Raw genomic sequence first — 24,020 nt, 5'->3', positions numbered from 1 at the left:
TGAGCCATGTTGATCTTTCTTACTCAAATGTATGCAGTTTGATACTGTTTTTGTTTGAATTACATAGAAAGGTAGGGTAGGAAACCACACTTTCCCCCCAGTAATTATAAGTATTAAAAACCTTGAACTTGGGCAGCCCAGGTCGCTCAGTGGTTTAGGGTGTGATCCTGGGGACCCGGGATCAAGTCCCATGTCGGACTTCCTGCATGGAGCCTGCTTCTCCCTCTGCTTGTGTCTCTCCCTCTCTGTGTCTCTGTCTCTCTCTCTCCATGAACAAATAAATAAAATCTTAAAAAAAAAAAAAAAAACCTTGAACTGATTTGAAGATGCTAAGGACTAGAATTGACAATGTCTCTGAGTTGGAACTCAGCCTTTATATTTTGCCTTCTAGCCTTCTTGATTTTGTTTCTCAGATTAAACGTAACAAATGAAAGACAGTGAGAGGTGAAGGAATTTCTAGGTGATTTCCTTTGAGGACGGATGTAACAGCCGAGAGCTTGGGAGTGATGAGGGGATGGCAAAGTTACTAACAAAGCAGAATTCAACACGCACAGTACTTTGGGACTATTTATGACGGTTGTTAAATTGCACTACTCACCTCTATGGTATCACAGGAGGCACAACATCAAAGAAAGTCTACATTTTATTGAGAACACTCAGTTCAATCACAGAAAAAAATATTCTATACATTATTCTTTTAACGATAGAAATAACACTTAAAAATCACTTATAGGGTTGTGCTTTAGATTTTATGAAAAATAAGCTTCCATCTAGTGTCTTAATTATCAAGAAATCCAAGTTAACATACATTCGAGTAATATTGTCCATTTGGCAAGAAGTAACCAAGGAAGGATTTCTACAGAACACAGAGGACAAGACATACTTCAGGTTCCATCTCAAATCCATGATGAATGCTGTCTGGAAACCTGCCTGGAAATCTTGGTTTGAGTAAGGACTGGTGATAGCATCTTTAATGACTTACTTCTTTTTAGGGTCTGGTTATTCTTTGATGCTCATAGGTGACAGTCATAAAAAATAGTCACCTCCGCCCCCACCCCAGCACCTAGGGAGGATGGTCTGCTTTGTTGTCTTATCTCGGTTTCCTTACATTTCTGCATTTTGGGGATTCTTGTGAGCCTGACCACGGAGCCCCCTACCTCTCTCTCCCTACCTAGCCGCCCCCCCCCACCTGTCCCTTACCACTACCAGGCAAGAAGTCCTATTTGTGGCTGGCTCCTCCTCTCAGCAGCTCAGGGAAAACTCCCTTGACGATCAAGCATTGCCTCTTGCAGAAGACTCAGCCACTCTCCGTGGGTCCCACGCAGAGCTGCTCGGTGAATTTAAAGACCTTACTTGCCTCTCTCTCATCACTCATCCCTTTAAATCACCCTCCAACTCAGCAAGGGCTTATGGTCAGAATTTGCTTCTTTTTTAAGCTTTATCTTTAGCTATTAAAAAATGGATGAACTTGCCAATTTTATTTCTATATTGTCACCGGGGACGCTGCTTCTCAATATCTGGCACCTTTCCTGTGGCTGACAGTGGAATGAAACTTTCCAGTGACTGCATCTGCCTCTTACACTCATCTGTGGAAGGAGTTAAAAGGTTTTTCATCAGTCTCTGGCCTGGGTCTCCATACTAGCACTGTTCTTGAAGTGGTGTTTCCGTTTTGGTTTCTCCCGTAGTCACAAGGTGAGGTGAACTCACACTCTCTAATCATTCTACACAATATATATTGGGGTTTTTAGTCTCTTCTTTTACCCCTACATTTAGACACACGCACAAAGAATGGTTATGCTTTCTTCAAAAACGAACTAGGGGTGGTGGAAGGGGAGGAGGGCGGGGGGTGGGGATGAATGGGTGACGGGCACTGAGGGGGGCACTTGACGGGATGAGCACTGGGTGTTATTCTGTATGTTGGTAAATTGAACACCAATAAAAAATAAATTTATTTAAAAAAAACAAAAAAAAACAAATAGTCACATTTTTCCTCTGGCCTTTATTTATTTCCACATGGTCATGTATTAAATTTTTATTTCCTCCTCTGAAATTTATGCTTCTGAATCATGAGAGTTTTAACAGGAAAGGATTTTAAGGCCAGTGGGATACTCCATGAGCAAAGAGGGCTAACAGAGAAGTTTCCTTTATTATTGGACACTCAGAGCCGCTTATTTGACATTGATAATTTATGCCCTGCCTACTTCCAAAAAGATTTGAGATGGGGCACCGTCTCAAATGACTCAGTCCTTTGGATGTCTGACTCTTGATCTCAGCTCAGATTTTGGCCTCAGGGTCATGAGTTCAAGCCCTGTGTTGGGCTCCAAAAGATTGAAAAAAAGATTTAAGGTGGAATACAGTAAAGCAAGCAGGCAGGAAGGAGGGGGGAGGGCAGGGATTCTGTGTGGCTATGCTGGATAGTTGCAGTAATTTATTGGCACCTTTCACTTGCTTACAAACACGTTGTAGCTTGTGCCCTGAGCATCCGTCCTGGCGCTTTAACTTCTAGAAACTGATTACAACGCCCTCCAGCCTAGGAAGGCAATCTCAGCAACAGGCTTGCTAGATATCTATAGAAGAGCAAGTTTTTACCTTAGTGCAAAAACTCTTAGATTTATATGTTTATATTGCCATCTGTGCTTTGTAGTCGGTCATTCTTTTTCATGCATTGTTTTCTCTCTGTGGTCATAAAAGTTGTAACCTACGGCAAGACTCTTCACACAGGACTAAGCTATTACAGACACTAGTTAGTGGGATAACCCTTGCGCACATTAAGGAAAGGACGGATCGCGGGGAAGCATGAGCATTTGTTGGTGTGTCATGTTATTCTGTTACTTGACAAAATTATCCCTGTTGCTTCTAAAATCAGGGACCAATAATTCCACTAGGACCTACTGCAGAAGATCATCTTCTTAAACGCCTCCCTGAGCTCAGGGCTCCTGAAGGCATATATAAAGGGGTCAATGACCGCATTGCACATGATCAACATGCCGTTCACCTGGAAGAGGGACATGTAGCAGGCGCAGTAAGGGTTATTTGGGCAAAATGTCATCAACAGAACATGAAGGACAAAGGGAGCCCAACAGAAGATGAAGACTCCAAGCAGGATGGTCAGTGTGATGGCCCCTTTCATGTTGGCTCTGGGAAGCGTCAAGATCTTCCTGGCGTGGGAACGGGCAAGCAAGAACATGTGCACATAAAGGCACAGGATAAAGACCAACATCAGAGGGAACAGCGACGTGAAGGTGATCACTGTGGGGACGTGATGAGAGAAGATAACCATGGTAATGGCACCGCCTGTGCAGCCTGTCCAGATGACCGTCAGGACAACGATGGCTCGGCGCATGGTCACAATGCTGTGGTACTGCAGAGCGTGGAAGATTGTAAAGTAGCGGTCAGCTGCTATCACAGACAGGCTGAAAATGGAACCAAGGAGGGAGAGGATGAACAGGGAGTCCATAATGTCATCCGCTGTGGTCTCAAAATTGCCCCGAGGCTTGAGATAACCCATGTTTCTGAACACGATCAGGATATTTTCAAGGATCTTATACAAGCTGCCCATCATATCAGAAATGGCCAGGCTGCAAATGAAAAAGTACATGGGTGACTGCAGATTCTTATTCTTGATCACAGCTAGAAGGACCATCAGATTTTCCAAAACCCCGATGATGGATATTATAAAAAATATCTCTTCCGGCAAAACCACATGAGGACAGTCTGAATTATTTCTTGCTGTATCGTTGATGTTTTCATGTAGATTGATAATGTGCTTCATTTCTCCGGCTAGTGGTTAAGACAAAGGTGTTACTCTGCCTCGGCAGAAAGCTTGATTGATTCTTCAGAATCTTTTCTTGTTTGTAGTACTTGCTGGAGGTCAGAGGTAAAAACCACCAGGCCACCTAAAGAATATATAGCGACATATATTATATTATATATATATTATAGACTAGTTGCTAAATAGTCTAAATAAAATAAAAGCTAAGTCACATTATCTTTTAAAAGCTCTATTGCTTCAACAAAATATGATGGTGCAGTAATTTAAATAAAACAGTTTACTGGATTCTCATCTTAACTTCTCTATGAGAAAAACATTGTTAATGGAATTCTGACTTCAGAGATAAAAACAAAGATTGTCCTTGTCCTCTCCTCTCTCCATGCCCCATCCTCATGAATCCAACTGTGTGTGAGATAGATTAAATGAGATGGATTGAAATGGAAAAAAAAAAAAAAGAAGAAGAAGTAAAACAAATGAAAGGCATGTGTAGAAACAGGAAAGCACACAACTACCCTTCTTTGATTGGAAGGTGGTGGCTGGATTCAATGAATAAATGAGATGTTTAGGTCCTTTCTATTTCACTGTTTGTCTTTTGGGTCACTGCCTGACCCTACAGCTACTGGCTTAATGGCAAGTATTGATGTACCGATCCCAAAATACATGTTATTATTTCCATTTCAAAGATAGAACTCACAGGAGTGGTATTTCTGGAGAACTCCAATAATTCCAAGGTGTTGGAGTTCAATTATGGCACCAGAAGGGTCCAGTTTCCCTCAAACAGAAGGGGATGAGGAAATCATAATTGAACAACTTTGAGAAGTCTTCTTCTGCTGAGAGCTTGTGGAATTTTTACTGATTGTGTTTTCAGATGGTTGGACACAGGCAGTTTTAAGAAATGTGTCAAGTTTGCCTTTGCCAAGGTGGTGGTTTTAAAGGCATGATCATAGATTTTTTACACTTTTCCCTTCAAGGGACGGAGCTTAATTCTCCTTCACTTGAGTGTGTGGGAAGCCAGCTGCCATGCTTTAGGGTGGTCCCAGGGAGAGTGCATCTAGGAGTGTAGCTTTTGATCAAAAGTCCACAAGGCATACGTTACTATATTATAGTGAGGTTTCTCCTGGAAAGGAAGGAATTTTCTTACAAAGGACTGAGGTCAGAGGTCAAGTGTTAAGGTGGAAGTTTTTGAGTTAGGTAGGTTGATGTGAAGAGAGAAGTGGAGGGGGATCCCTGGGTGGCTCAGCGGTTTAGTACCTCCCTTTGGCCCAGGGCATGATCCTGGAGTCCTGGGATCGAGTCCTGCATCGGGGTCCCTGCAGGGAGCCTGCTTCTCCTTCTGCCCGTGTCTCTGCCTCTCTCCCTCTCTCTCTGTGTCTCATGAATAAATAAATAAAATCTTAGAAAAGAGAGAGAGAGAGAGAAGTGGAGTGACAGGTGGTAGCAGCTGATAGGGTTCTACCTAGGATGACCACCTTGTCCTGTTTGCCTGGGACTGAGAGACCAGTGTCCAGTCGTATCCCTCAGCCCCAGGCAAACCAGGATGCTCAGTCATCCTAGCTTCCCCTAGTAGGCCTGGGAAGTCTCTATGCTGTCAGCGTGCACTCATGTATCTACGTATGTTGGAAAGGATGGGGCCAATGATGTGTGTCAAGTTGTGTGTCAACTTGACTGGTCTCAGGTGCCCTACATTTGGTCAAACATTATTCTGGGTGTCTGTGAGGGTGCTTTGGGGGAGAATAATACTTGGATCAGTAGACCGATTGAAGCAAGTTGCCTTCCCCAGCAGGCCTCATCCAATATGGTGAAGGCCCACATAGAACAAAAATCCTCCAGTGAGTAAGAGGGAGCTCTGTCTGCCTGACTGCTGAGATGGGTCATTGGACTCAAAAAGAAACATCAGCTCTTCTTGGGTCTTGAGGCTGTAGGCTTTTTTTTTTTTTTTAACATTTTATTTATTTATTCATGAGAGACACACAGAGAGAGGCAGAGGCAGAGACACAGGCAGAGGGAGAAGCAGGCTCCATGCAGGGAGCCTGATGTGGGACTTGATCCTGGGATGCCAGGATCATGGCCTGGGCCGAAGGGAGGTGCTCAACCGCGGAGCCACCCAGGCTTCCTGAGGCTGTAGACTCTCTGATTGAAACTATACCATCATCTCTCCTGGGCCTCAGCTTGAGGACTGTAGATCTTGAAACTCCTCAGCCTATATAATAGGGTGAGCCTATTTCTTATAAAGATGTAGCACCCTCTCTTTCTGTCTCCATTCATCTAGTGATGCCACTCAGGTTGCTTCCATATCTTGGCTATTATAAATAATGCTGCAGTGAACATAGGATGTGCATATGTCTTTTCAAATTAGAGTTTTCATTTTCTTCAGATAAATACCAAGAGTGGAACTGCTGGATCATATGACAGTACTATTAATTTTTTGAGAAAACTTCATAGTGTTTCCCATAGTGGTGGCATCATTTTATATTCCCTTCAACAGTGCTGGTTTTCCTTTTTGTTCACATCCTTGCTAACTTTTGTTATTTCTTGTTTTTTTGACACTAGCCATTCTGTGAGATGTGAGGTGATATCTCATTGTGGTTTTGATTTGTATTATCCTGATGATTAGTGACGTTGAGCAGTTTTCCATGTGTCTTTTGACCCTCTATATTTCTTCTTTGGAGAAATGTCTATTCAGGTCATCTGCCTATTTTTTAATTAGATCGTTTTTCATATTGAGTTATGTGAGGTCTTTATATATTTTGGATATTAATGCAACTCTATCAAAATACCAACGGCAATATCCAACGGCAATTTTCACAGAACTAGAACAAAGAACCTTAAAATTTGTATATAAATACAAAAGACCTCAAATAGCCAAAGCAATCTTGAACAAGAACAAAGCTGGAGATATCACGCTTTCTAATTTCAAACTGTACAACAAAATGATAATAACAAAAACACTATGGCACTGACACAGAAAAGACACATAAGTCAATGAACACAGAACAGAGTCCAGAAACAAAATCATTCTTATATGATCAATGAATCTTTGACAAAGGAAGCAAGAATATAAAGTGTAAAAAAAATATAAAGAAAACTTCTTTAATAAATGGTATTGGGAATACTGGACAGCTACATGTAAGAGAATGAAACTGGGCCGCTTTCTAGTATGAATATTTTATTTCTTAATTTCACTTTCTGATTGTTTATTAATACATACAGATGCCACAGATTTATGTATATTAATTTTGTATCCTACAACATTACTGAATTAATTTATTAGTTCTAATATTTTTGGGTGGAGTCTTTAGGGTTATATATGTAATATCATCTGTAAATAGTGACAATTTTACTACTTTTTCAATTTGGATGCCTTCTATTTCTATTTCTTCTCTCATTGCTATAACTAGGATTCTCAGTACTATGTTCAATAATAGTGACAGGACTGGGCATTTTTGTTTTGTGGTATCTGATCTTGGGGGAAAAGTTTTGAATATGACATTAAATGTGGGTTTGTGATATGGCATTCTCTTCTATACCCACTTTGTTGGGAGTTTTTAGTCATAAATGAATGTTGAATTTGATAAGATGCTTTCTCTGCATGTATTGAGATGATCATATCATGTTTATCTTCCTTTTTGTAACGTGATATGTCACATTGGCTGATTTGTGGGTGATGAACCATTCTTACATCCTTGGAATAAATCCCACTTTGTCATGGTGTATGATCCCCTCACTCTACAATTGAAATTGGTTTGCTAATATTTTGTTGAGTATTGAGTATTTCTGCGTTAATTCATGTTCATCAGAGATGTTGGCTTGTAATTTTCTTTCTTTGTAGTGTCTTTGGTTTTGGTATCAGGATAATACTGGCCCCGTAGGATGAGTTTGGAAGCATTCTTTCCTCTTCAATTTTTTGGGATCATTTGAGAAGAATAAGTATTAATTCTTCTTTAAATGTTTGGTAGAATTCATCTATGAAGAGTGTTTTGATTGTTGGGAGTTTTTTAAATTACTGATTCAATCTCATTACTAGTTATCAGTTTGTTCAGTTTTTTTAAAATCTCTTCTTGATTCAGTCTTGGAAGATTGTACATTTCTAGTACTATATCCATTTCCTCTAGGTTATCTCCCTTTTTGGCATGTAGTCATTCATAGTAGTCTCTTATATCCTTAGTATTTTTTTGCTATCAGTTGTAATGTCTCCTTTTTTCACTTCTGGCATTATTTGAGTATTCTTTTTTTTTCTTGATGAGTCTAGCTAAAGATTTATCGGTTTTGTTTGTCTTTATTATTTCCTTCCTTCTACTAACTGTGGGCTTTGTTTTTCTTTTTCTATGTTTTTTAGGTGTAAGGATGGACTGTTAGAGATTTTTCTTGTTTCTTGAGGTAGGCTTGTATTCCTATAAACTTTCCTCTTAGAGCTGCTTTTGCTGTATCCCATAGATTTTGAACTGTTGTGTTTCCATTTTCATCTGTCTCAAGGTATTTTTTGATTTCCTCTTTGATTTTTCTCATTAACACATTTGTTGTTAAGTTAGCATGTTGTTTAGTCTTCACATATTTGCTTTCTTCTTGTAATTGATTTCTAATTTCATACCATTGTGGCCAGAAAAAACGCTTGATATAATTCCAATCTTCTTAAATTTACTGGTACTTGTTTTGTGGTCTATTCTGGAGAATGTTCTATGTACACTTGAAAAAATGTGAATTCTGATATTTTTAGAGGGAATGCTCTGTATATGTAAGTCCACCTGGTCTAATGGATTGTTTAAGGCCAACGTTTCCTTATTGATTTTCTGTCTGGATCATTTATCTATTGATGTAAGTGGGTTGTTAAGGTCACCTGTTATTATTATATTACTGTAAATCTCTCCCTTTATGTCTGTTAATATTTGCTTCATTTATTTAGGTGTCCCTATGTGGGGTGGATAGATATTTACAAATGTTACATCCTTTTGTTGGATTGATCCCTTTATCATAATGTAAAGTTCTTTTTTGTCTCTAATTACAGTCTTTGGTTTAAAGTCTCTTTAGTCTGATATAAATATTGCTACCCCAACTTTCTGTCTCAATGTGCATGGAATACATTTTCCATTCCTTCACTCTCAGTGGCCGTGTGTTTTTTTATCTGAAGTGAGTCTCCTGTACATAGTATACATGGTATTGTTTTGTTTATCCATCTAGTGATACTATGTTTTTGGATTGGAACATTTAGTCCATTTACATTTAAAGTAATTATTTATAGATATGTACTTTTGCCATTTGTTGATTGTTTTCTGGTTGTTTTTGTAGTTCTTCTCTGTTCTTTCTTTTTTTTCCTTGCTCTCGTCTGTTGTGATTTGGTGACTTTCCTTAGTGTTGTGCTTATATTCCTTTATCTTTGCCTTTTGTGTATCTATTATTGATATTTGGTTTGTGGTTCCCATGAAGTTCACACATAAAATTCTATGTATATAGCATATAGCAGTCTATTTTAAGTTAATGGTTGCTTAAGTTCTAGTGCATTCTAAAAGTGCTACATTTTTATCCCCCTTGCTTTATGTTTTTGATGTTATATTTTACATCTTATTATTTTGTCTATACCTGAATAATTATTGTAGATCTAAATGATTGTATAACTTTTCTGTTTTAATCTACATACTAGTTATGCAGATGGTTGATCCACTACATTTACTCTATGTTTATTTTTACCAGTGAGATTTTTTTCTTTCATAATTTTCTTATTTTAATCATGGCCTTTTCTTTTCTGTTTAAGGAAGTCCCTTCAACATTTCTTATAAGATTATTTTAGTGGTGATGAAATTCTTTAGCTTTTTCTTGTCTGGAAAATTTCTCTTTCAATTCTGAGTAATGACCTTTCTGGGTACAGTATTCTTTGTTGTAGGTTTTTTCATTTCATCACTTAGAATATATCATGTCACTCCCTTTTGGCTTGCAGTGTCTGCTGAAAAATCAGCTTATAGTCTTACGGAGGATCCTTTTTATATAACTAGTTGTTTTTCTTTTGCTGCTTTTAAGAGTCTCTCTTTATCTTTAACTGTTCACACTTTGATTATAATTTGTCTTGGTATGGCTCCCTCTGAGTTCATTTTGCTTAGGGCACTGTGGTTCCTGAACTTGAATATCTGTTTTCAATGTCAGGTTACCTTTACCTCTTTTTCTGAGGTTTTGTTATCCTTTTGCTTGGAAGATATTCTGCTATTTCCTTATTTTGTCTAACTCTTTGGTAATTTCTATGTATTCAGTAGATCAGTTATGACTGATTAATTATGATCCCTAGCCTTAAAAGATTGACTTTATGCAGAAGGTCACCTGTGAGGCTTAGTAGCTCAAATTCTCCTGATCACTTGATCCAGGTGCCCTATGACTGACCCTTGTGTGGGCTGCGTGTACCCTCTTGTTGTGGCTGGATCACACAGTGCAGACTCACTGGTGTGTGTGGCTGTCCCGGGCAGGGCTGCCTGCAATGTTTTGCCATGGCTGCTGCAAGCATGCTGGTAAGCAGAGTTGGTCTTTGGCCCTTCTAGCTGGACTCCTGTGAGCGCACTGGTGAATGGGACAGGCTTCTGGTACAGCTTGCTGTGAAATCTGACTGAGACTTCTGTAGACATTCTGGTGTTCAGTGCTGGCTTCCCTGGATGGGGGTGCTTGGAGCGGCTCTGTTGCTTGCTGAGGGTACTTGCTGGACTGGTAGGGCAGGGAGCCACTTGGGAGAAGCCTGATGGCATCCACCAGGTGTGGTGGGGCCATGAGCCACTCGGGATGGGCTCTGGGGCAGGCTGAGGTTGTCTGCTGAGACTGGTAGGGCAGTGAGCCATTTGGCAGGGGCCTAGATCTGGCAGCTGGGTTAGATGGGGCAAGTCCACAGGGGAATTATGGGTCAGGATGAGCAGTGCTAGCACAGCAGGTACCAGTGCTAGGCCAGCTAGAAAAAAATGAGTGCCCATCATTGCTTCTGTCCTTGGGGAATGTTGCAACAGGTCCCTGCTGTCTGGCACAACCCTAATATTCGTCAACAGATCTCTGTGTATAACTCAGGTGTTTTTCAAACTTCTGTCTCTGTGCTGAGTCTCAGAGCAAGTGAAATCATGGGCATCAAGTCTCCATTTCCTATTGCCCTCTACATTTTCCAGACATAAGCTCTATAGTTTCAAAGACAGATGTTATAGAGGCTCATCTACTCAGTGCAGGTTTCTTGGACTGTAGAGCCCGTTGTGGGGTTTGGACTCATTGTTCCTCAGGAGGGGCTTCTCTGGCTTTGATAGCCTTCCCACTTGTGAGTTACCATCCTGGATGTATGGGCACTGACTAACCCACATGTCTGCCACTCCCACCTATCTCAATGTGGCTTTCTCTTTGTATCCTTAGTTTGTATGATCTGTTCTGCTAGTCAACTCAGTTTGTTTTCAGAGATAGCTGTTATATATACAGAATAGATTTTGGTGTGTCTGTGGGACCTGGTAAGCTCAAGATCTTCCTACTTGATACCCTATCCAGAGCCAGTTTAATCAGATTTGGTATTATGCATTTTCAATCTTGAATGCATTTGATGGTAGAACTGATAAAGAAAAAAAGAAATGGTGAAAGAGATTCTGGTACTTCTTAGGAAGAGGTGGTTCTGAAACCCAACTTCAGTCAATGGACATTGATAATCTGTTCCTGTCAACCCTATAAATCCGAGGAGGCTACCGAACGTGAATAGAAATTTGAATTTGAAATAGTGTGGTCTATGGAGTCATCTTCAAGAGGCCATCAGTCAGCCATTGTTCATGTGGATTCACGAATTGCTGCCAATCTGGTTGGTAGGGTCTACAGGTGGAGTGCAACCCCATTTTTTAAAAAAAATATTTAAATTCCAGTTAGTTAACATACAGTGTAATATTATTTTTAGGTGTATGATATAGTGATTCAGAAGTTCCATACATCACCACATGCTCATCACAGCAAGTGTAGTCCTTCATACTCATCACCTATTGAACACATCCCCACCCCCACCTCCATTCCCCTAACCACTGATTTGTTCTCCATAGTTAAGAGTCCATTTCTTGGTTTACTTCTCTCTCTCTTTTTTGTCCCTTTGCTTCTTTTTTTTTCTTAAATTCCACATATGAGTGAAATCATATGGTATTTGTCTTTATCTATTTCACTTTTTTCTCTAAATCCATCCAAGAAATTGCAAATGGCATGATTTCATTATTTTTTTATGTCTAAGTAATATTCCATTGTGTATATATAGCACATCTTTTTTATCCATTGATCAATCAATGGACTCTTGGGTTGTTTACATAACTTGTAAATAATGCTGCCTTAAACATAGGAGAGCATGTATTCTTGCAATTAGTATTCTTATTATTTGGGTGAAAACCCAGTAGTGTGATTGCTGGATCATAGGATAGTTCTATTTTTAACTTTTTGAGGAAACTCCACACTGTTTTCCAGAGTAGTTGCATTACTTTGCATTCCTACCAATAGTGGAAGAGGGTTCCCTATCCTCATCAACACCTGTTGTTTCTTGTGTTGTTGATTTTAGTTATGCCATTGATTTTTACAGATGTGAGGTAATATCTTATAGCAGTTTTGGTTTGTATTTCCCTGATGATGAGTGATGATGAGCATCTTTTCATGTGTCTGTTGGCCATCTGTATGTTTTCTTTGGAAAAATGTCTATTCATGTCTTCTGTCCATTTTTAACTGGATTATTATAATTATTTTGGTGTTGACTTTTATATTTTGGATACAAACCCTTTACCAGATATGTCATTTGCAATTATTTTTTCCCATTCTGTAGCTTTCCTTTTAGTTTTGTTGATTGTTTCCTTCATTGTGCAGAGCTTTTTATTTTGATGAAGTCCCAATAGTTTACTATTTATTTGTTCCCCTTGCCTCAGGAAACATATCTAGAAAGAAGTTGCTATGACCAATGACAAAGAAGTCACTTCCTGTGTTCTCTTCTAGGATTTTAATGATTTCTTGTCTCACATTTAGGTCATTATCCCATTTTGAATTTATTTTTGTGTATAATATAAGAGAGTGGCCCATTCTTTTGCATGTCGCTGTCCAGTTTTCCTAATACCATTTGTTGAAGAGGCTGTTTCCTATTGGATATTCCTTCGTGCTTTGTCAAAAGTTAATTGACCATGTATTGTAAGTTTACTTCTGTGTTTTCTATTTTGTTCTATTGATCGATGTGTCTGTTTTTGTGCCAGTACCATACTGTTTTTATCACTACCACTTTGTAATATAACTTGAAGTCTAGAATTATGATGCCTCCAGCTTTGCTTTTCTTTTTCAAGATTGTTTTGTTTATTTAGGGTCTTTGTGGTTCCATACAAATTTTAGGATTGTTTGTTCTAGTTCTATGAAAAATGCTGTTGGTATATTGATGAGAATTGCATTATATGTGTGGATTGCTTTGGGTGACATAGACATTTTAACAATATTTGCTCTTCCAATTCATGAGCATGGAATGCCTTTCCATTTTTTGTATCATCTTCAGTTTCTTTCATTAGTGTCTTTTAATTTTCAGAGTAGAGGCTTTTCACCTCTTTGGGTAGGTTTGTTCCTAGGTATCATTGTTTTTGGTGCAATTGTAAATGGGATTGATTCCTTACTTTGTCTTTCTGCTGCTTCATTGTTGGTGTATAGAAATGCAACTGATTTCTATACCTTGATTTTGTGTCCTGTGACTTTACTGTCCTAGTAGTTTTTGTTGTTATTGTTGTAGAGTTTTAGGTCTTTCTATGTATAACATCATGTCATTAGTAAATAGTGAAAGTTTTACTTCTTCTTTGCCAATTTGGATGCCTTTTAATTCTTTTTGTTTCCTGATTGCTGTGACAAGGTCTTCCACTACTATGTTAAATAATGGGGGTGAGAGTGGACATCCCTATCTTGTTCCTGACCTTAGGGAAAATGCTCTCAATTTTTCCCCATTGAAGATAATATTAGTTGTGGGTTTTTCATATATGGAGTTTATTATGTTGAGGTATGTTTCCTCTTAACCTACTTTGTCAACGGTTTTTATCAAGAACGGATGTTGTACTTTGTCAAATGTTTTTTCTGTATCTAATGATTTCTTTTATTAATGTGATGTGTCACATCAATTCATTTCTGAATATTGAACCATGCTTGCAACCAAATCCCATTATCTTGTGGTAAATGAGTTTTTAAGAAGTATTGTTGGATTTGATTTCCTAGTATTTTGTTGAGGATTTTTGCACCTGTGTTCATCATGGATATTGTCCTGTAGTTCTCTTTTTCAGTGTGTCTTTATCTGGTTTTGGTATCAGTGTAAAAAATTTGAACGTTTTCCTTCCTTCCATTTTTTGGGGATAGTTTGAGAACAGGGATCAACTCTTCTTTAAATTTTTGGTAGAATTCACCTGTAAAACCATCTGGTCCTGGATTTCTGGTTTTTGGGAGGTGTTTGTTTGATTTTTTTGTTTTGTTTTGTTTTGTTTGCCCCACTGATTCAATTTCTTTCCCAGTAATCAGTCTGTTTACATCTTCTATTTCTTTCTGTTTCAGTTTTGGTAGCTTATGTTTCTAGGAATTTATCCATTCCTTCTAGGTTGTTCAATTTGTTGCCATATAGTTCTTCATAATATTCTCTTACAAGTGTTTGTATCTCTGTGGTGTTGGTTGTTATTTTTCTTCTCATTGGTGATTTTGTTCATTTCGGTCCTTTCTCTTTCTTTTTTGTTGAGTTTGACTTTATCAATTTTATTTTATTTTTTTCAAAGAACCAGCTCTTGATTTCATTGATCTGTTGTATTGGGTTTTTTTTTTTGTTTCTATATTATTTATTTCTGCTCTAATCCTTATTATTGCCTTCCTTCTGCTGGCTTTTGGCTTCATTTGTAGTCCTTTAGCCCCTTTAGGTATAAGGCTATGTTTATTTAAGTTTTTTTTTTTTTTTTGCTTCCTGAGTTAAGCCTGTATTGCTATATACTTCCCTCTTTGAATGAGTTTGCTGCATTCTGAAGATTTTGGATCATTTTGTTTTAATTTTCATTTGTTTCCATGTAATTTTAAATTTCTTTTTTGATTTCCTGGTTGACTCATTTATTATTTAATAGCAAGTGTTGAACCTCCATGTATCTGTGGTCTTTACAGATTTTTCTTCATATAGTTGATTTCTAGTTTCCTAATGTTGTGGTCAGAAAAGATGCATGGTATGACTTCAATCTTCTTGAATTGTTTTTTTTTTTGTTGTTGTTGTTTTTGTTTTTGGTGGGTGGGGGGCTATTATGTGACCTATTCTAGAGAATGTTCCCTGTGCACCTGAAAATAATGTGCATTCTGCTGTTTTCGGATGGATTGTTCTGAATATATCTGTTAAGTCCATCTGGTCCAGTGAGTTATTCCAAGCCTTTGCTTCTTTATTTTAGATATCTGCCCATTGATGTAAGTGGGGTGTCAAAGTACCCTACTATTATTGTATTATTATCAATGAATTCCTTTATTTCTGTTATTAATTGTTCTGTGTATTTGTGTGCTCCCATGTTGGATGTATAAATCCTTATGATTGTTATATCTTCTCATTAGATTGTGCTCTTTATTGCCATATAGTACTCTTCTTTGTATCTTGTTACAGTCTTTGTTTTAAAGTCTAGTTTGTCTGATATATAAGTATTCCTACTGCAGCTTTCTTTTGACTTCCACTTGCATGATAAATATTTCTCCATCCCCTCAATTTCAATCTGCAGGTGTATTTATGAATAAAATGAGTCTGTTATAGGCAGCATATAGATGGGTCTTGTTTTTTATTTATTCTGACACCCTATGTCTTTTGACTGGAACATTTAGTCCACTTACATTCAAAGTAATTACTGATAGATATAAATTTATTGTCATTTTATTTCTTGTTTTGTGGTTGTTTATGGAAATTTTCTCTGATCCTTTCTTGTCTTTCACGTTTTGCTGATTTTCTTTAGATATTTGTATTTCTTTCTCTTTATTCTTTGTATGTTTACTGGTGGTTTTTGATATGTGGTTACCATTAGATTTGTATATAACCTCTTCTGCATATATCAGTCTATATTAAGTTGATGATCATTTAAGTATGAACTATTTTTTGTCCTCTCCTTCCTGTATATGTTATTATATTTTATATACATTTTTTGGTTAGTTCCTTGATTAATTTTTTTTTACAGAAATATTTGTTTTTGAGATGCCTAGGTGGCTCAGCAGTTGAGTGTCTGCCTTTAGCTCAGGGTATGATCCTGGAGTCCCAGGATTGAGTCCCACACTGGGCTCCCCTCAAGGAGTCTGCTTCTCCCTCTGCCTATGTCTCTGCCTCTCTCTATGTCTCTCATGAATAAATAAATAAAATATTTAAAAAAGAAATATTCGTTTTTACAGTTTTTGTATTTCCTACCTTCATATTGTTACTTTTGGTCTCTCCTTTCCACTCAAAATGGATTGGAAAGTGTATTTCTTGCAGGGCTGGTTTAGGACTCATGAACTTTAGTTTTTGTCTGGGAAACCGTTTATCTCTCCTTCTATTTTGGATTATAACCTTGGTGGATAGAGTATTCTTGGCTGTAGATTTTTCCCATTCAGCACTTTGAATATATCATACCACTCTCTTCTGGTTTGCAAAGTTTCTGTTGAAAATTTCCTACTAGCCTATGGGTTTTCCCTTGTGAGTTAATGACTTATTTTGCATCGCTTCTTTTAAGATTTCTTTCTTTATCACTATATTTCACAGATTTAATTACAATGTTCTTGGTGTAGACTTGCTTTTGTTGAGTTTAGTAGGGGTTTTTGTGCCTCTTGGATCTGGATATCTGCTACCTTTCCCATATTAGGGAAGTATTTCTTCAAATAAATTATCTGTCCTCCTTTCCCTATCTTCTTCTTTTGAGACTCCTATAATATGAATATTATTACATTTGATGAAATTACTGAATTCCCTAAGTCTATTCCTGCTTTGCATATTTTCTCTTTTGTTTAGCTTCACTGTTTTTCTTACTTTGTCTTCTAGAGCATTCATTCATTCCCCTGCTTCTTCCAGCTTGCTGTTCATTGCATCAAATGTATTTCTAATCTCATTTATTGCACTATTGATATCTGATTGATTCTTTTTTAACTCTTTTATTTTTGTAGTAATGATCATTATGATCATTATAATGATCTTATGATCATTGCTTTAAATTCTTCATCTGCATGTTACTTTTATCTGTTTTGCTTAGTTCTCTGGCCCTAGTCTTTTAAAAAAGATTTTATTTATTTATTTATTTGAGAGAAAGAGAGAGAGAGAGAGAGATGTTGTGCATGAGCAGGAGGAGGGGCAGAGGGAGAAGGAGAGAAAGAATTGTAAGCAGACTCTGCACTGACTGCAAAGCCCAACGTGGGGCCCAATCTTACAAACCTGAGATCATTATCTAACCTGAAATCAAAAGTCAGATGCTTAACTGACTGAGTCACCCAGAGACCTCTCTCTGGCCCTTGTCTTATTTAGTTCTTTTGTTTGGGATAAATTCCTCTGTCTTGTCATTTTGTCTAAGTCTGCCTGTATCTGCGTTTTAAAAAGTCAGTTATGTCTCCTGCTCCTAAAAGTAATGGCCTTATGAGGAAGAGATCATGTAGTACCCAAGGCCGGCACTTCAGGGAGTATCTTCAGTGTGTGCTCTCTGTGCTCTGCTGTTATGTTTCGGCTGCTCTATCCTTCTGGCCAGTCACCTGCAGAAGTTCTGTTTCCTATTGCAGGCCATGTTTGGTCCTTGGACTGAATGTGGTGAGTTTAGTTAGTTGTGCTTTGATCTAAATACCATCTCCACTGGAAATGACACCCTGCTGAACTCTCTGATTGGGAGACATGATGTGAGCAGAATTTTGTGTTGGTCTCCTGGAAGGGCAATTTCATCAGTGCACAGGTATGTGGGGCTAAGGGTAGCAAGTTAGGTAGCCAGTTCCAGCCTCTGCTGCTTCGCACAGGTGGCTCTATGTTTATGCTAAGGGGCAGTGGGAGGGGATGGTTCCAAACAACTCCTTTGTTCAGAGAGGTGACTCCATGAATGCTGCCTGTCAGGGATGTGCTCTGAGAACAAATATTCTCCCCTTCGTGCACCCCAGGAACTCTTCAGATTACTGTTTACATGCTCTCTACTCCCAGGTTTTTTGCCTATCTTCTCTCCAAGACCAACACATTGACCTCTAGGGTCTATTGAAGCCTGCTGACCTTTAAAATTCCAGGCTTTAAGCCTCACTCATTGTAAATACTCAAGAAATTCAGCTCAGCTCACTTTCTATGCCAGTGGTGATGGAGAAATGTTCTCCTTGTGCATTCCCTTGTGTGTTTCCCTCTCTCTCTATCACCCTTCTCTGCTACCATGACTCCCTTCTCGCCACAGCAGCCATGATCTATTTGTACCTTAAACCACGTCTCTGCACTTCAGACCTTCTTCAATGTGGCCTCTTCTCTCCCAGAACAGGAGTTTGTTCTGTCAGTCTTCAGGTGGATTTCTGGGGTATTTAGGATGAATTAATAGTTAGTTGTATTCATGGATGGGCTTAGGGTCCTATTCTGCTGCCATCTTCATGCCTCCAGTGTGCAACCTCATTCTTGGTTGAAGAGAGCGATGACACTAATAGGTGTTTATGAGTGCTTACTATATACTGGACACCATTCTACGTACTCCACACACATTAATTCATTTAATTCTTACAACAACTCTGTAGGTAGGTAATGTTATTATCCCCCTTAGAATTGAGGAAACCATCCAAACAGTTTAGGTAACTGCCCAGTGCCACACTCTGGGCGGGTGTGTACTCGAGCCACCTCTTAACTGCCATACTTGCATCCCTTTCTTAAATAGCAAGAGTAATAATATGCAAAAATTAGACAAATCGTTCCCCACCCCAACCCAAACTGCAACAGAAACCGATATGTATTATTTGCTTATTGGTTCAGTGTCTTTCTTAGAGCTCTATAGGGATCATATGTTATAATATATTTATATGCTCCTGTTGCTCAAACTAAGGTATTATTGTAGAAAACATTAAGTAACAGAGGAAACAAAACTCTTTTCACTAACACTTTACAGTAATTCTTTGTTACCTGATCTCAATGATCCAAATATTTCAGGAGAGAATGTTCTTTGGCTTAAAGAATGTGGATAATAATCTCCACTTGCTGTGGTCTGGCTTGTACCAATTAAAAACTCTCTACTGCTTCTTTCTTGTTTGCTTTTGTGTCTTGATTTCTTTACTCCAAACAACACAGTTTTAGAGTACTTTTGCTTCCTTCCTTGGCTTGAAGTTTGCTGGGCAATAAGTGTCCACCTTACAAAACCATACTGCTTCTCTCCAACCAGAATTCTACTGAAACCTGCTTCTTGCTAAACAAAATGCGTCAGGAGCCCAGCTTAAGCTAAACCTCTCATCTCTTCCACTATGATCCCTTTTGCATTAACACCACTAGCACTTATGCATCTACAGTCATATTCTATATTTTAGGTTAAAGAAATTATGTTTTAATTGGAAACACTGTTTATAAATTTGTTTTCTTTTAGTTTGGCAGAGCCATAGACTACTACGATATCTTAAATATTGATTTAAAAAACCCTGCCCCATTTTAATACTCTTAAAAGACAAATTTAAATTCTTCATCATAGTAGGAAAATCTAGAGCATGCTTGAAAATTTTTGGCTAGTCTTTTTGAAAACCAATGTGATCAGTAAATATGAAAAGCAAAATAACTAACTATTCATGGGATATTTAGTAGAAAATAAAAATGAGCCTACTTGTGTTCCTTAACACCTGTCAAAATGTTATTAGTTCATTTTCTAGCTTCAATGTACCAAATGTGAGATTCTTTTCCAAATTAATAAAGAAACACATTCCTTGAAGCAACAGTTTTCTTTGTGAACATTTTGCTTTTTACAGTTGTAGTAGAAGGTGCAATTTAAACCAGGGGGATCTGGACTTAAGTGATAATAAATGATGAATTTCTATATCATGCTGCCAGAGAACACAGTGTGATAAGCATTAATGTTCCCCAGAATGTTTGCGGTCATTTGGAACAGTTGCTAAAGTTATGGCTAAACAAAGAATTTTAGAAAATAACACCAAGAATTATTAAGAATTATTATCCCACAATAAAGAGAGAATGCATTTAAACTAGCAGGTGTTTTGCTTTTGCTTTTTTTCTTTTTGCTTCCTGCTGACTCTGGCCTTGTCTACACAAATCGAGCATTTGATTCCCGACCTCAGTATGGCCATGACATTATTGATTGACCAGCTATTTGTGCATACCCCCTAAGGGAGGTCACACGCAACCTGACTAATCCAGCTAGTTTGGCTAAGTCTTGGTTTATGAGTGATATTTAAATTTTAGTCATTATTATATTTTTGTTCACCATTGGGATAAATTCTTTGTCCCTCAATCTTGAGCTTTAGAAACTGATGTCTTGGAAGGATCATCAAGACAGTGTGGTCCTGGCACAAAAACAGACACATAGATCAATGGAACAGAATAGAGAATCCAGAAGTGGACCCTCAACTCTATGCTCAACTAATATTCGACAAAGCAGGAAAGACTATCCACTGGAAAAAGGACAGTCTCTTCAACAAATGGTGCTGGGAAAATTGGACAGCCATGTGCAGAGGAATGAAACTAGACCATTCTCTTACACCAGACACAAAGATAAACTCAAAGTGGACAGAATAGCTAAATGTGAGACAGGAATCCATCAAAATCCTAGAGGAGAACACAGGCAACACCCTTTATTTACCTCAGCCGCAGCAGCTTCTTGCAAGACACGTCTCTAAAGGCAAGGGAAACAAAAGCAAAAATGAACTATTGGCACTTCATCAAGATAAAAAGCTTCTGCACAGCAAAGGAAACTGTCAACAAAGCTACAAGACACCTACAGAATGGGAGAAGATATTTGCAAATAACATATTAGATAAAGGGCTAGTATCCAAGATCTATAAAGAACTTATTAAACCCAACACCCAAAAAACCAACCAATATAGTCAAAAAATAGGTAGAAAGGGATGCCTGGGTTCCTCAGTTGTTGGGCATCTGCCTTTGGCTCAGGGCATGATCCCAGGTTCCTGGGATAAAGTCCTGCATCGGGCTCCCCATGCGGAGCTTGCTTCTCTGCCTGTGTCTCTGCTTCTCTCTGTGTATCTCTCATGAATAAATAAATAAAATCTTTAAAAAAAGATATGGTCAGAAGACATGAATAGATATTTCTCCAAAGAAGACCTATATATAGGTCTACAAATAGACAACAGACACATGAAAAAAATCCTCCACATCACTTGGCATCAGGGAAATACAAACCAAAACCATGAGATACCACTTTATATACCAGTTAGAATGGCTAAAATTAGCAAGTCAGGAAACAAATGCTGGCAAGGCTGCAGAGAAAGAAGAACCTTATTAAAGTGTTGGTGGGAATGCAAACTGGTACAGTCACTCTGGAAAACAGTAGGGAGGTTCCTCAAGAAGTTAAAAATAGAGCTACCGAACAAACCAGCAATTGCACTGCTGGGGATTTACCCCAAAGACACAGATGCAGTGAAACGCCGGGACACCTGCACCCCATTGTTCACAGCAGCAATGTCCACAATAGCCACACTGTGGAAGGAGCCTTGGTGTCCATTGACAGATCATGGGTAAAGAAGATATATATATATCATATATATATATATATATATGATATATATATATCATTGCTCAGCCATCAGAAAGGATGAATATCTACCATTTGCATCGTCATGGATGGAACTGGAGGGTATTATGCTAAGTGAAAAAAGTCAATTGGAGAAAGGCAGTTATCAAACAGTTTGATTCACATGTAGAATATAAAAATAGTGCAAGAGATCATAAGGGAAAGAGGGGAAACTGAATCGGGAAAAATCAGAGAGGAAAACAAACCATGAGAGACTCAACTCTGGGAAACAAACAGGGTTGTTGAAGGGGAGGTGCGTGGAAGGATGGGGTAACTAGATGACAGGCATTAAGGAAGGCATGTGATGTGATGAGCACTGGGTGTTCTATGTGACTGATGAAATATTGAAAACTACATCAGATAATAATGGTGTACTATATGTTGGCAGATTGAATTAAAAGAAAATTTCAAAGAGAAACTCTGAAGAACCGAATGAATGAAAAAGAAAATGTAATAGAGCACTGGGTGTTATATGCAACTGATGAATCCCTGTAATCTACCTCTGAAACTAATAATATACTATATGTTAATTCATTGAATTTAAATAAAATTAAATAAAAAATAAAAAAACAAGGCTTCATCCCTATGGTGTTGCCCTAGGAGTCAGCCAGTACGGTGAGTGATGGAGAAGTGAGGGAAGTCTTTCATAGCTGTGGACTCTGTACCCAGAAATGACCTTTGCTGACTCATTTGCCCTGAAGGGTCAGTTTAGAGAAAAAGTAGAGAATTATGGACAATCATAATCATATAAGAACTAGAGGTGAAATCAAATTTGTTTTGACTGAGTCTATGAAAACATGAATTATCAGAGCTAATGGCATCACAGGACAAACAAATGTGGCCCCAACTACTGTCATGTAGCTCAACTTGACAGATGCTTCTTGCAGAAACAAAGAGACCATGGGCAACTGTAAAATGAGATTTTTATTTATTTTTTATTTTTTGAAAAATATTTTATTTATTTATTTGAGAGAGAGAGAGAGAGAGAGAGAGAAAGCATGAGCAAGGGGAGGGGCAGAGGGAGAAGAAGACTTCCCACTGAAGGGATCCAGATATGGCATTAAATCCCAGGACCCTGGGATTGTGACCTGAGCTGAAAGCAGACGCTTAACCAGCTGAGCCACCCAGGCACCCATGAGATTTTTATATTGATTATTACCTTGGACCAGAAAGTGTAAACATATAATTTTTAATATTTTCAAAGAGCCCTAAAAGAAAAGAGAAAGCTCTGTTATTTGTTAAATCCCTGTTGTGTGCCAACTGGTACCATGACACATGCTGCACATGGCATATACCATTTTTATCCTTTTGTCAACAATATGAGGTAGTTATATTCTTCCCAATTTGCTTCTCTGAGGAATTGAGGCAGGGAGATCAGACCTCTTCAGACTACTGGTCTGAATTTCCATAGGATTTAATTGCAGAGTTGGGATTTAAATCAATGTCTGTTTGGCTCCCCAAATGAGAATTTGTTACAAGAAATCAGTTAATCCTAATGCTTTGTTGCATCTGTTAAGGAAATTCTATTGGCTTTAGTAGAAAATGAAAACATGATAACTTAAAAACCTGAAACCTGAGCATATTTAACCAATTCAGAATGATTTTCTCAACCCTCTCTTTGAAAAATTATTGAAGAAATTCAGAGAACAGAAAGGCCCCACAGTCCCCACTTTGGATTGAGAAAGGATATTGATGCCATGGGACGCCTTAAGCAGAAAGGCTGTAGATATCCTGCAGATGGTGGGCTGTGTGCTGGGGGTTCCTCTGAATCTTTCCAAAGGTAAGTTAACGACACTGTGCCAGCTGCTGTCTGTGGTGCTGGGGTCTTGTATTTGCTCTAAAGGAGGACAGCTGGGAAGGAGGATATCATGGCCTTTTTTTTTTTTTTTTTTTTACTAGGCAGATGAGTGATTTTTATTATAGGGCTTTCAGGTTATTCCAACTGGAAGAGTTTTGTAATATAGGCTTTGTGGAGAGCCAGCCTAGGATTTGGGCTCTGGGCCTGAGGGAGTCTGCGTGAGCTGTCAGGCATGACTGGGACTGAGCTGCGTGGAGGTGTATATGTGGGTTGAAGTTCTGGACTACTGAGTGAATTGATAGCTTCCAATTCCAATGTGAGAGGGGGTTCCACATCAAGCAATTCTCACACACCAGCTGGGTGTCCTACAATTCAACTCAATTTTGACACTGTCTGCCTGAAATAGCATCAGATTTCACAGGTTTAGGGGCCAGTACTGTAAGACTGCCCTCCCCCACTTCAGATGCCAGTCACAAGTCCAGTTTGTTTCCTATGCTTTTGATGTAACTGGCTATAGATCAGAGATTCCAATGACCCCCTCCTCAAGTCTGATTAATTTGTTAGAGCAGCTCACAGAATTCATGGGAAAAGCACACCTACTAGTTTACCAGCTTATTATAAAAGGACACAACTCAGGAACAGCCAGATGGAAAAGGGCATAGAGCATAGGGCAAGTATGTGGAAAGGGTATGGAGCTTCCATGCTCTCTGAGAATACCACTCTCCCGGAGTCTCCATGCGTACACCAACCTAGAAGCTTTCAAACCCCATCC

General features: G+C 38.5%; 1 protein-coding gene across 4 annotated transcripts in view; it reads right to left on the bottom strand.

Moving 5' to 3' along the window:
* Positions 1 to 625: 625 nt before the first annotated feature.
* Positions 626 to 24,020, bottom strand: part of MC2R (melanocortin 2 receptor) — a 40,256-nt gene continuing 16,861 nt past the window's right edge. The window contains exons 2-4 of one of the 4 annotated variants that reach the window (XM_072823171.1): positions 20,503 to 20,535; positions 18,141 to 18,232; positions 626 to 3,896 (exon numbers count right to left, since the gene is read on the bottom strand). In XM_072823171.1, coding sequence (XP_072679272.1) covers positions 2,882 to 3,772 — 891 coding nt within the window. In that variant the 5' untranslated portion in view covers positions 3,773 to 3,896; positions 18,141 to 18,232; positions 20,503 to 20,535 and the 3' untranslated portion in view covers positions 626 to 2,881. The remainder of the gene's footprint in view (positions 3,897 to 18,140; positions 18,233 to 20,502; positions 20,536 to 24,020) is intronic. The other 3 variants (XM_072823161.1, XM_072823176.1, XM_072823183.1) reach the window with 3 other exon arrangements.

Source organism: Canis lupus, chromosome 1, assembly GCF_048164855.1.
Source record: "Canis lupus baileyi chromosome 1, mCanLup2.hap1, whole genome shotgun sequence".
In the NCBI taxonomy this organism is placed as follows: domain Eukaryota; kingdom Metazoa; phylum Chordata; class Mammalia; order Carnivora; family Canidae; genus Canis; species Canis lupus.
The sequence above is the reverse complement of the archived record's forward strand: the minus strand, read 5'-3'. Positions and strand labels throughout refer to the sequence as shown.